The 13412-nt window shown below is 40.9% G+C and overlaps 1 protein-coding gene across 4 annotated transcripts in view; it reads left to right on the forward strand.

Annotated features, from left to right (window-relative positions):
• The first annotated feature begins 5805 nt into the window (after window positions 1–5805).
• Window positions 5806–13412, forward strand: part of CEP120 (centrosomal protein 120) — an 80811-nt gene continuing 73204 nt past the window's right edge. Inside the window, exons 1-4 of one of the 4 annotated variants that reach the window (XM_023197146.1) lie at window positions 5806–5889; window positions 6374–6454; window positions 10793–10949; window positions 12969–13083. In XM_023197146.1, the coding sequence (XP_023052914.1) occupies window positions 6406–6454; window positions 10793–10949; window positions 12969–13083 (321 nt within the window). In that variant the 5' untranslated portion in view covers window positions 5806–5889; window positions 6374–6405. Of the gene's footprint in view, window positions 5890–6005; window positions 6455–10792; window positions 10950–12968; window positions 13084–13412 lie in introns of those variants that run through there. The other 3 variants (XM_023197141.1, XM_023197139.1, XM_023197148.1) reach the window with 3 other exon arrangements.

Here is a 13412-nt window from a genome sequence, read left to right on the forward strand (position 1 = left end):
TGATAAACCAGGACCTAAGGTCTCACTTCCCTAGGGTTCCCACGGGGCCACTTTCTGTGTCTGTCCCCTCCCCAAGACTCTGCCAAGGAGTGGAATGTTGGTCTCCACTATGCTTTCATTCATCCTGTTTCTTCCTAGCTGTAGGCAATCTCTTTTATTTACTGCTCTCTTTTCTCTGCCCCTGACACCTATCACAACCATCTCAATGAATTTGGCTGAAGGTAACAAACCTGTGGCTGGCAGAAGTGTTCGGTTTGGCTCATGCAGTGTTTTTTGTTTTGTTTTGTTTTGTTTTGTTTTGTTTTGTTTTTTTGTGACAGAGCCTTGCTCTATCACCCAGGCTGAAATGCACTGATGCAATCTTGGCTCACTGCAACCTTGCCTCCCAGATTCAATCAATTCTCATGCCTTAGCTTCCTAAGTAGCTAGGACTGGGCAGGTGTGTGCCACCATGCCCAGCTAATTTTTGTATTTTTCATAGAGATGGGGTTTGGCCATGTTGGCCAGGCTGGTCTTGAACTCCTGGCCTCAAGTGATCTGCTTGCCTTGGCCTCATAAAGTGCTGGGGTTATAGGTGTGAGCCACTGCACCTGGCCTGCTTTTTGTTTTTAAACTAAGTTTGGTTACTGGCATTTAAAAATTGTATGAGTTCACATAAAAATCTATAATTCTATCTCCTTATGAAACTTACAGTCTGTCTTATTGCATGGCAATGATCAGCTGGAGCAGAGCAGGGCTGCTTCTTGAGACAGCTGTGTGCCATACTTCTGCCCTCACCCCGCTTCACTACTTGACCACACCTGACCGGCAGGATGGTTTGACTTTGGCATGCATGCTTTATTGTGGTCTTTCACAGAAGTCAGGGAGATATTATGCATTGCAGACCTGTATCAAAATATCTCACATAACCCATAAATATGTATACCTACTACATGCCCACAAAAATTAAAAGAAGCAAGGGAGAGAGGAGCTGTTTTGGGGATATCACCAATAGAACATAAATATAGGCCAAGGTGAGGGAATATAAAGGGTCTGGTTAACTTTGTAGAACCAAAGAAAGGGAACAAATATCAGAATAATCCCACAACAAATTATCCCTCCATACCAACAATAAAACTAGCTACCACATTTGGAGATTTCATAGTGGCCTAGGTCCTTCACAGAAGCAATCCCATTTAATTCTGACAAAAACCATGTGAGGAAAGGACTAATACCCTGTTTTACAGATGGAAAAACTGAGGTTCAGAGATAAGTGAGTTGGCCAAGTCACAAAGCTAATAAGTCATGGAACTTGAAATTCAGAGACATATGGCTCTTTGATACTGGGTTATCCTGCCTCTCTTATGATAGATGATAGAGGCCCTACTTCCAGGGATCAAAGATGCCCAAATTAATTGCCAAGTTTAATTACAGTAAATCCTGAATTGAAAGGTTCTGTCTTCTTGACACTAAGCGATGAGGATGAGTTATCGCTTTTACTCCCATTCCCTCTTTCTAATGGAGCAATTTTAGAAGCACCTCTTGAAGCTGGGTCTGTCACCAAGCTTTTATAAACTGCAGTTATTCAATAGCTGTGCTAATTTTATTAGTCTTTGGGAGCTTGCCTAAAATTTTACACAGTGTGTGTGTATTTGTGTGTATACAGTGGAAGAGGCTGAGGAAGAGAAATACAGCTCATAATTCCTCCTGTGGTGGTCCACAGAAGTGGCTGAAGAGAAAAAATATAGAGAACTACTACAAAGTAAAACGTTTTTCCAAAAGGTAACATAGCTACAGCAAAGAAAGGCTTAAAATATGTCAAAATGCTTTGTTTTGTTCTTTTGTTGATAGAAAGTTATGGAACTAGAAAGCCACCTAATATGATTAGTTATTAGGTTGACAAACTAATGAATTCAGAATCAAGCCTTTAGTCAAACCTGTCAGTTTCACCCAGGCTCGGTGGCTCATGCCTGTAATCCCAACGCTTTGGGAGGCCAAAGCAGGAGAATCACCTGAGGTCAGGAGTTTGAGACTGGCCTGGACAACACGGTGAAACCCCATCTCTACTAAAAATACAAAAATGAGCTGGATGTGGTGGTGTGCACCTGCAATCCCAGTTACTCAGGATGCTGAGGCAGGAGAATCACTTGAACCCGGGAGGCAAAGGTTGCAGTGAGCTGTGAGCCAAGATCGTACCACTGCACTCCAGCCTGGGTGACAGAGCAAGACTCCATCTCAAAAAATAAAATAAAAAACCTGTCAGTTTAAATTTATAAGCTTATAGTGTAAGAAATCTCATATTGTCTTATATTACGTGTTACTAGCATTTACTTTCATATTTTGAAGCAGTAATTGGTACTTTATAAACTTATAACTAGATTTTCCCTCATAAATCTAAGCTTAAATGTGATGATTTATACTAGAACCGAAGTTACTACTGTTTAATATCACATATGAAAGGAAATTAGATTATAGAATAACAGATATAGATGATGATAGGATTATAATTCCATTTCTAGATGGGGAATTTCGTATCATTGATTTTGTACATTCTGTTAAAGAAAGCACCAGGCCAACTACATTGGTGACTTTTCAGTAGCTGTGCTGAAGTGATTTTAGGAGGAATAATGTTGTTCATGAGGAAAATCCAAATAAAGGGAATCATGAAATTTACTACATGAAAAAGTTTGTTTCTTTAATTTTAATAATTGTCAGATTTTTTATGACCTAAAATTATTCTATGGCATACAGTAATTAATGGTTTATAATCTAGGTTTGAAGCTCTGCTGGATATCCTAAAGCAAAACAACAAGGTATGCTGATGGACAGTTCCTGGCTCTTTTCACAGCTACTACTTAAAGGTCTGAGATTGTTCACATAAGAAATAACAACTAGGTGGCATTTACTACATTTAAATCCTGTACTAAAGAACCATGCATACTGTCATTTTATAGCTGAAACTGAGGCTCAAAGAGGTAAAGTGATTTGTTTAAGGTCACCTGGCATGCAAATAGCAGAGGTAGGTCCCAAACGCTGATCTTCTGGGGTATTCTTTCTATTAGAGGTACTTGGGCCTCTCTTTGTCTATAAGGCTGAGTGCTGTCTTACACCACTGATAACATTATATTTGCTTGTTGTTAATTTGTTTCCTAATCTTTAAGTGTTGTTAATGTGTATGTATTTATTAGACCTCTCAACAGAGGATATGTTAAACCACATCACTGGTATTATACAACAAAATTTAGACTGTGGTAAACTGCAGACACGACCAGTTTCTTCAATAAAGAATTTCAAGAAGGCCGGGCGCGGTGGCTCACGCCTGTAATCCCAGCACTTTGGGAGGCCGAGGCGGGCGGATCACAAGGTCAGGAGATCGAGATCATCCTGGCTAACACGGTGAAACCCCGTCTCTACTAAAAATAGAAAAATTAGCCGGGTGTGGTGGCCGGTGCCTGTAGTCCCAGCTACTTGGGATGCTGAGGCAGGAGAATGGCGTGAACCAGGGAGGGGGAGCTTGCAATGAGCGGAGATCGCGCCACTGTATTCCAGCCTGGGTAACAGAGCCAGACTCCGTCTCAAAAAAAAAAGAATTTCAAGAAAAAAAAAGTAGGATTGGGTACCTGCGTTAGTCTGTTTTCATACTACTATAAAGAACTGCCCAAGACTGAGTAATTTCAAAAGGAAAGAGGTTTAATTGACTCAGAGTTCAGCATGGCTGAGGAGGCCTCAGGAAACTTACAGTCATGGCAGAAGGCAAAGGGGAAGCAAGGCACCTTCCTCACAAGGCAGCAAGAAGAAGAGTGAGTGAGTAAAGGGAGACGAGCACTTAATAAAACCATCAGATCACCTGAGAACTCACTCACTCTCAGGAGAATAGCACGGGGGAAACCACCCTCATGATTCAATTACCTCCACCTGGTTCCTTCCTTGACACATGGGGGTTGTGGGGATTACAATTCAAGATGAGATTTGGGTCAGGGCACAAAGCCTAACCATATACATTAAAAAAGACCAGAGACACACCAATCATCGTATTTTGGAATTTGTTTGGATCCTGATTTGAAAAAAACGACTGCAAAAAAATTGTTAGACAATCAGAGAAATTTGAACAGTGTATATTTAATGGGATTAAGAAATTTTTGTTAATTATTAGGTGTAATAATGGGATTGTGGTTAAATATTTAATATTTTAAGATTCTTTAAAAAGTGTTTATCTTTTTTTTTTTTTTTTTTCCAGACTGAGTCTCTCTCTGTTGCCCAGGCTGGAGTGCCGTGGCATGATCTTGGCTCACTGCAACCTCTGCCTCCTGATTTCAAGCGATTTTCGTGCCTCAGTTTTCTCGTTCCTCAGTCTCCCAAGTAGCTGGGATTTCTGGCTTGCGCTACCATGCCTGGCTACTTTTTGTAGTTTTAGTAGAGACGGAGTTCTGCCATGTTGGCCAGGTTGGTCTCGAACTGCTGATGCAAGTGATCCGCCCACCTCGGCCTCCCAAAGTGCTGGGATTGCAGGCGTGAGCCACCACCACGTCTGGCCAAAAAGTCTTCATCTTTTAGAAGTACGTATCTAAAAACATGAATTGATGTGATGTTGGGGATTTCCTTAAAAATAATATAACAGATGAAGGTGATTGGTCTTAAGTTGGTAATTGTCAAAGCTGGGGTCTGGGTACCTGGGGGTTCATTAAATCATTCTGCTTTCTTTAAAGTATGTTTGACATCTTCCACAAAAATCATGCATTGTTCAATGATGAATGCAAAGTAGATCATTACTTTGATTTTACATTGAATAGTGCTTCATTTTAAGAATGCCTGTGACAGGACCTGAAAGGGCCTTAGAAGTCATTAGTCCAATCTCCATGTATTTCTCCTTTCCTTTTGGGCAGAAAGCAAAGAAGAAAGAAGAAGAAGAGGAAGAAGAAGACAATAGTGATGTTGTACTATTTGCTCTCAAAATAACTTCTAAATTTACAAAACAAGAAAGCAATAGAAGAAGAAAATAGCGAGATATATTTGCTCTCAAAACAACTTCTACATTTACAAAACAAGAAAGTAATAGGAGAAGCCGGACTTATGTCCACTACCTAGTGCTATCTCTACAGCTTTATTTTTCTATCTATTATGATTTACTTTTGTTTTCTGAAGCAAAATTTTTCCCAAACTTAATAGCGTCCACGATTGCTCCAACCAATTTGGTTATTTAGGTTTCAAGCTAGATAACCTCCAAAAGAATTTTGCCTTTGACTTGAATACATGCTTCATGCAATTTCAGTAGTATTTAGGAGGCCGTTCCCTTTACAAGTCTTGAACCATTTCTTAAGTCTGAATTTGGGAGATGTTAAGTGGAAAGGGTCAGCAGACAGCATCTCAGTGCCTTGGTTTTGACTTTGCTAATAACTTTGTGATGGGTGGCGGGGGGTTGGAAGAACCTATACCTTTATGTTTCATTGCCCACGTGACAATGTTTTTGTTTTAGGGGGAATTTCTAAGGCACAGGAAATTCTCGGGGAGTTTACGTCAGCTCCAACGAGTACTGTGATTACCGTATTGACGCTACTTGTTTTCAAAGGTCGGAAATTTGAGGTGCCGCGTGAGCCCGATTTAGGGACTTCAGAGTTTAGATTTAAGTTATTATTTTTCTGTGATTTAATTTTTTAAGCAGTGTTGACACTGGGTACCTCAACTTAGCTAGGTTTTTTTATTTTTTTAATTCCCACTAACAACTCTCAGGTTGTCGCTGAGGTGTACCTCAGCCACAACCTCAGCTTTGTAAAAGCACGTAATACGCTACACTCATGCTCCTTAAAGGCTACGCAGTTTCAGGAAGTGTTTACAGCAGTAGTGCGCCTGCGCAGCTGGTCCCACACCAAGTCGTCCGCCTCTCCCCGTCCGGCTAGCAGAGGGCGCTGTGAGGTAATGAAGGCGTCCCCCTTAGGGCTCTGGAACAGAGCGTAAAAGGGCGGGAGGCGAAGCTCGCTGACGGGCGTTCTAGCCTTGACTGCTCTGTCTCTATCACCCTTTGTCCTCCAACCTCCCTTGGGCACTGGGCCTGCGGGCCTGGTTGCTAGGCGGAAGCTGGGCGCGGCGGCTGCCGCTGCGGCCGCCGGGGCGTTTGAAAAGCGGCTACGCAGGCGGCAAAAGGTCCTCGGGCGCCGGGCTCGTCTCTGCCTGCAGACTGGCAGGGCTACAGAGCGGCTTTTCCCTTGAGTCGGGGCAGAGTTAGGGTCTGGGCTGGCGGCTCGGGGCAGAGGAGCCGGGCGCGCTGCAGCAGACGGCGGTGGGACCTGGCTGCGGAGCGGGGTCCGGGCATCAGGGACCGGGACCCGGGGCGGGCAGTGGGGGTCCCGCCGGGGGTCCCGAGTTACCCGCGACTCACCTGGACCTCACTTCCCCCCAGGCGACTTCGCCCCCAGACCGCCCACCGCAACCATGGTCTCCAAATCCGACCAACTGCTCATCGTCGTGTCCATCCTAGAAGGTGAGCGGCCTGGGGCTTGCTTTTGCAACTGCTGCCTCCCGAGTTTTAAAAGATTAGTGTGGGACCGAGGCCTTGTTAACCTTAAGAACCCTGTCATCTGTGCTTTTATGGTCCCCACAGACTTGTTCAAAGTTGTACGTAGTGAAGTCTGTTAGGCAATTGATTTAAAAATCTCTCCAGGGATATGAGCGCTATTAGGAGTAAGTGATATTTAGCGTGACTAGCCATAGCCCCAGAGAATCTAGAGAAAACGATTTTCATCCAAAGCAGCACGTCGATGGCTTTTATATATGAGCTGAACGTGGTCCTGGAAAGCGCGTTCTGATCAGCGGTTCCCAATAATAGCACTTGTAAGAGCTTTGACTTGAATACAGGTTTCCTGCAATTCCAGAGTGTTACGGAGGCAATTCCCTTTACACCTCTTGGTGGAGGACTCAGGGGACAGTTCTTAAGAGGGTATATTATACATTTCTTTTAAAGTGTGTTTTAGATGAATGACATTTGTTTATTGGGGACTCATTGAGTGTCAGACACTGTGCCGGGAATGTCATAATAACAGTCCTGATTCTAAAAAGCTAAGGATGTAGCTTGGAGAGGGTGTCAGCAAATAATTCATGGGGATATGAAAGACCCTGATGAATGACCACCTCTGTCTGAGGAAACTGGGGAAGAGTCACCAGAGGAGGTGGCATTTTTTTGGGTCCTACAGATGATTAGGAATTTGTCAGGTGAAAAAGGGAAGGGCATTCCAGGCAAAGGGAAGAGCAGGGAGCATTTCAAGTATGGAAAAGCAAGACACGTTTTGCGTTGCTTCGTTACATTCATTCAGTAAATGTTGCTTACATTCAGTGTAGTTGGAGAACAGATTTGCAAGAAAGTGGAGAGCAGAGGAGATAACAGGTGAATTGAGGACACTTTACGAATACTATGTTAAGAAGGAGTCATCTTGAGCCAGAGCAGAGGCCTGGCTGCGTTCTTTCCCCCATGGGAGAGTATTTTATAAAGGCCTGGCGCTGTGTGAGGGATGAGAGCAAAGGACACACTGTAATCCTAATCTTTGAATTTTGAGACAAGAGACCAGAAGCCATAAAGATTTGGAGCACTATTAGCTGTTAGATTACTTACTGTTTAAAAACGCAGGACTGAAATAACCTTAAAATTTGGTTAACAACACTTTTTAGACTTAAAACTGACCATGTTGTGAGAAAACAAATATCTACTTTCCCTCCAAGGATGCAGAGGTCTGTCCATGTGGGGCGATCACAGGACACAGTATGTTGGGGTATAATATAATATTTAAAATATGTGATATGGATTGTAAATATAGGTTTGACGGTAGGGTGGGTGGGATGGCTGAAGTTCTTTAAGTAATAAGTGAGCTTTAGATATGTGACAGTTGGATTCTATGGACAACCCGGGACATACATGCAATTCATTTGGGGAAGCTAGTTTTAGAGCAGCAGAAAATGAGGTCCTGAGAGAGGCCTGTTAGTGCTAATTGGGAGAGCTGTGCGATGTGTGTTAATATTCCTGATACAAAGTTTCAAGTGAGAGCCTCAGGCTTAAACTAAAAACGTTAGCAGTCAAGGTCTTTCTGACCAGCTTGATTCCCAAACAAGTAGCTTGTGCCAGGGTGAGCATGGTGGGTGGAACATTGAAAAGATCAGCAAGATGACCAGGGTGAATATTTAGAAATGTCATGGTAAGAAATGAGCTTGTACAACTAGAGCAAATAGGCCTTGAAAGCCAGTTTAGAATTAATGTTCTAAGAAATAGATTGGCAGCATGTATTCCTAAATAGAATGCTTTTCTCGAGTTCAGTTTAGTAGCAGTGTGCAAGGAAGAGAACCTGGAGTCAAGAATTTGTCAGTTAGGTTGTTACCACAAACATACCCGAAACTAGCATGTGGTCCTTTCTCCAAACTATTCTTCTCTTTTGTTTGTACTGTATTTCCATTCATAACCATGCTGTTGCCTCAAGCCAAGAACCTAGGAGTCATCCTTAGCCTGGATTCACTCTCCATTTCTAACTTCCAAATGATCGCCAAGTGAAATGGATTTTATTTCTGAATAATAATAGATTCTACATGTGAGTTTTTGAACGAATGAGTTAACATTGTGAGTGCCTTAGTAAGGGGCGCTCATCATCCACCTAACTTACTGTAATAGTCTTTTCAATAGTCTGATTCTTGAATGTTTTCTTCCTTTCCAGAAACATCTAGACTTCCTCCATTACTCACTAGGGATAATCTTTCTGAAATACAAATCTGATTTTCTTAAAGTCCTTCAGTGTCGTAAAGGGTTATGTCTGTATTTCTCAGAATGGCATACATGGCCCTTTGTGGTAGACCCCTTGCCTACCTTTTCAGTCTCATTTCCCCTCATGTATTCCCAGCTCTTCGGCTTGGTAGAGGACTCGGGACTATAGCCCTTAAGAGTTACTTGCAGTTTCTTGACTACACTTTTAGAAATGCCCTTTATTCAAAAGAAAATGGTTAAGCTTTTACCGTGAACAAAATTTGGGCTATGTACTAGATTCCAAGGATGAAGAAGACGGTTTCTATTCTCTCTGTATCATTGTCTGCTGCGAGGCAGGCACCTGTTTGTTCCACTTCACATCCTCTGTTCTCAAGCTTGTTGGAAGCTGTTGGTTCTAATAATATGGAAAATATAGGTTCTTTGACATATATGACATTTCATTTGGGGAAGCTGGGTATCTTTTGGAGCAGAAATGAGGTCCTGAGAGGGGCCTCTGTTAATGCTAGTTGGGAGAGCTGTGTGATGCGTGTTAATACTCCTAATACAGAGTTTCAGTGAGAGCCTCAGGCTTAAACTCACAAGGTTAGCAGTCAAGATCTTTTTAACAGCTTAATTCCTACACTTCCCCCACAAGTAGCTTGCGCCAGGGTGAATAGCAGCAGGGATTTCTTTATTAATCAGTGGATAAAATTCCCCTCACTAGGATCCACCTTAGCAGATTTATAAACAAGAGGACTAGTTGACTCAGGGCAAGATTCTTAGTGTTTCTTTGTTGATGTTCTTTAGCTTCCTGTTTTCAGTTTTTTTGGTTATTTCTCTTAACTAGACCCTCAGGTTTTTTAGAGCAAGTACTCTATTTTACTCATTTTGCACTCCACCATCTGATATAATACCTGACTCTGAATATGTCTTCAGTAAACATTGATGAAATGGGGTTTAGCAGTACAAATGAAAAGTGATGTGTATTGCTTGATAGAATACAGTGTTGTCCTTGAGAATAGAATGAAGGAATCCATGTGGCTATTTTTCTTTAGCTAATTTGGAAAGTATTCTTTTTTTTTGAGATGGAGTATTGCTCTGTTGCCCAGGCTGTAGTGCAGTGAAATGATCTCGGCTCGCTGTGATCTCTGCCGCCGGGGTTCAAGCTATTCTCCTGCCTCAGCCTCCCGAGTAGCTGGGACTACAGGTGCTTGCCACCACGCCTGGCTAATTTTTTGCATTTTTAGTAGAGACAGGATTTCACCAGGAAAGTATTCTTAACTGAGTTAATGGAAAAATTAAGATGCAGACAAGTTTGTTTTTACTAATTTATCTCCCAGCTCTTCAGATGACTGTTCTCTATTAAGTACTGCTGTAGTAATGTCTAAAATTCATGTAATCACATTAAGTCTTTAATTCCAGATGTTGTTGAGATCATTCCTACTCAAAGTGTGAACCAAGGACAGCAGCATTCACATCACCTTAGATCTTGTTAGAAATGTGGAATCTTAGGCCCACCCTAAATCTACTGAGTCAGAATCTGCATTTTAACAGGGTCCCTAAGTGATTCATGTACACACTAATGTTTGAGAAGCACAGATTTGTAAATTATAGCTTTCCATTTGATTCATGTTTCTTATGAATTATGAAGGTGGGTGTATATGTGAGCCTGCATTAGTGAGGTAGCTTATGGAATGCATGTCCACCACACTTAACAGATACTAGTTTTAAAAAACACGTGCTAGGCTGGGCGTGGTGGCTCATGCCTGTAATCCCAGCACTTTGGGAGGCTGAGGCGGGTAGATCACCTGAAGTCAGGAGGTCCAATGTGGCAAAACCCTGTCTCTACTAAAAATACAAAAATTAGCTGGGTTTGGTGGCGTGCACCTGTAATCCCAGCTACTCGGGAGGCTGAGGTAGGAGAAGAACCTGGGAGGCGGAGGTTGCAGTGAGCTGAGATCGCACCACTGCACTCCAGCCTGGGCGACACAGTAAGACTCCATCTCAAAAAAAAAAACAACCAAACAAGAAAACACATACTCAATGATCCTGTTTGATTTTTGTACACTTTTAATTAATCTGTATATTCTGTTTCTCCAGGTCGCCATTTCCCCAAACGTCCAAAGCATATGCTTGTAGTGGAAGCAAAGTTTGATGGAGAACAGTTGGCTACTGATCCTGTGGACCACACTGACCAGCCAGAATTTGCTACTGAGTTAGCCTGGGAAATTGACAGGAAGGCACTTCATCAGCACAGGTGATTATCATTTTCATTTTAAAGTAGCTTCTTTATTGGTTTCTTGTTTTTCAGGCTGTTATAAATAAATGCGGGTTGAGTATTTAATACTTGCGACCAGAAGTATTTCAGATTTTTGGAATATCTGCATAATCAAATACCTCGGGGATGGGACCCAAGTCTAAACATGAAATTTATTTGTGTTTTACATTATACACATAGTCAAAGGTAGTTTTACATAATGTTTTAAATAAATTTTTCATAAAATGAAGTATGTGTTAAATGCTTGTGTGTGGAATTTTCCATTTGTGGCATTACGTCAGCACTCAAAGTTTTAGAATTTGGAGCATTTCAAATCAGGAATGTTCAACCTATAAATTTTGTATCTCATTATGTTATAGTAATAATTACAGTTATTGAGTGTTTTTTTTAATGTGACAGGAAATTTTTAAAGTGCTTTGCAACAAAAACAGTTAAACATCAGAAGAACACTATGAAGCTGGTATTTTTATTTCCCCTGTATTATAGGTGAGGAAACTGAGGCCTGATAGGTTAAGTATTAGTAACTTGCTTTGAGTCTGTTAGCTTAGTAGTGGTAGAGCCCAGCCAATCCAGCTCCAAAGCCTAAACTTTTACACTACACTTACACTGAGCTGTTTGGGTTTTTTTTTCCTAATGTGTGAGACAGTAGATATTCTAGAAATACCTTGATGGTACCTACTCAGTGCTAAATATGGTTGGAATTCATTAATTCTGTTAATTGTTGTATATTTACCTGGCTTGCCAAGGATATATAGAGGGGTATCCAGTGAAAAGCTATGAAAGTAATTCTATCAAGGTTTCTTTCTAATTAATTTATGTTTGATTTTAAACAAAACCACTTTATTAGTATATAAAATAGACTTAAAGTTATAGTATATATTTTTTGTGAACTCTGTGACTGGAAGCAGGCAACAACAATAAAAGCAATACTCTTATTTATTAAAGGATTAAAAATATATTTTCTTCTGGGAAACCTGTTATCACTTTAATACTTGCTTGTTCTCAGTACTAAATTAAATCAAAATGGAAAGTTAAAGGAAAGCAAGGAAAACTCAATTTGCCTCTATTGCTAGAGTAGTCCATGGATTTATTTGAAGAATTATTGCATCTTTAGAGAATATCAATGTTGGATTTCCTTTTAGTGGTGTCTGTAATGGAGTCCTGCTATGAGTTGTTAGGGCTTCCATTTTGTTAGTGCCAGGTTAGTACCACTCTGATTGTTGTAGGCTGAGAAAATACAGATAAATTGAATTTATAAGTGATGAGTTTGTGCTAAGCGCAGTTCTATAATAATTCCACTAGATAAAAGCAGTGGCAAAATCTATTCAGCTTAATGCATGAGCCAGTTTAGGGGTTCCCAACTAAGACAGAGCCCATGCTAAACAAGCCAATATCACTCTTTCAGAATATTGTCTTGTGTTAAATTATTAATTTAAATTTTAATTTATTTTATATTCCTGTTTGTTTTTTTAGCTACAAAAGAGCTATAAGCATGTATTTCTAATTTTATATATGTTACAGTATAAGAAAAATAAAATAGATCCTAAAAATTCATGGTAATTTTTTACTTTCAGAAAGTTTTACACGTTACAGAAGCTTGAGAAACATTGACCTACATGATGGCTCCCAGGTTCACGTGATTCCCCTGCCCCAGACTCCTGAGTAGCTGGGATTACAGGCACATGGCACTACACCCAGCTAACTTTTTTTTTTTTTTGTATTTTAGTAGAGATGGGGTTTCACTATGTTTGTCGGGATGGTCTCGATTTCCTGACCTTGCGATCTGCCTGCCTCAGCCTCCCAAAGTGCTGGGATTACAGGTGTGAGCCATTGCACGTGGCCTAGTTCTTGCCTGTTGAAGAGTTTTTTAGACAATATGAAATAGATACAGTTTTATCCATCAAAATTATAAGTATCTTGATAATAGGTAATATTTTCAAGGCTAATAGAAAGTTTATTAAGCAAAAACCATTTTATTTATCACATGTTTTGTTATAGGCTACAACGTACTCCTATCAAACTCCAATGTTTTGCCTTGGATCCTATAACTTCAGCCAAGGAAACCATAGGTTACATCGTTCTCGATTTAAGAACCGCTCAAGAAACAAAGCAGGTATTGCCTTTTTGATGTTTTGCTAATGATTACGTTAGACAGTTGATTATTTTCAGTAGATAACAGATTGATGAAAAGGACATGAAATACTAGACCTGATCAATCATAGGCTTGAGCCAATATGGCAGTTCTTTTTTTTTTTTTTTTGAGATGGAGTCTCTTACCCAGACTGGAGTGCAGTGGCACAATCTTGGCTCACTGCAACCTCCACTTCCCAAGTTCAAGCAATTCTCCCTGCCTCAGCCTCCTGAGTAGCTGGGATTACAGGCGCTCATTGCCATGCCTGGCTAATTTTTGTCTTTTTAGTGATGGAGTTTTGCCATGTTGGC

Source organism: Piliocolobus tephrosceles, chromosome 4, assembly GCF_002776525.5.
Source record: "Piliocolobus tephrosceles isolate RC106 chromosome 4, ASM277652v3, whole genome shotgun sequence".
NCBI lineage: Eukaryota > Metazoa > Chordata > Mammalia > Primates > Cercopithecidae > Piliocolobus > Piliocolobus tephrosceles.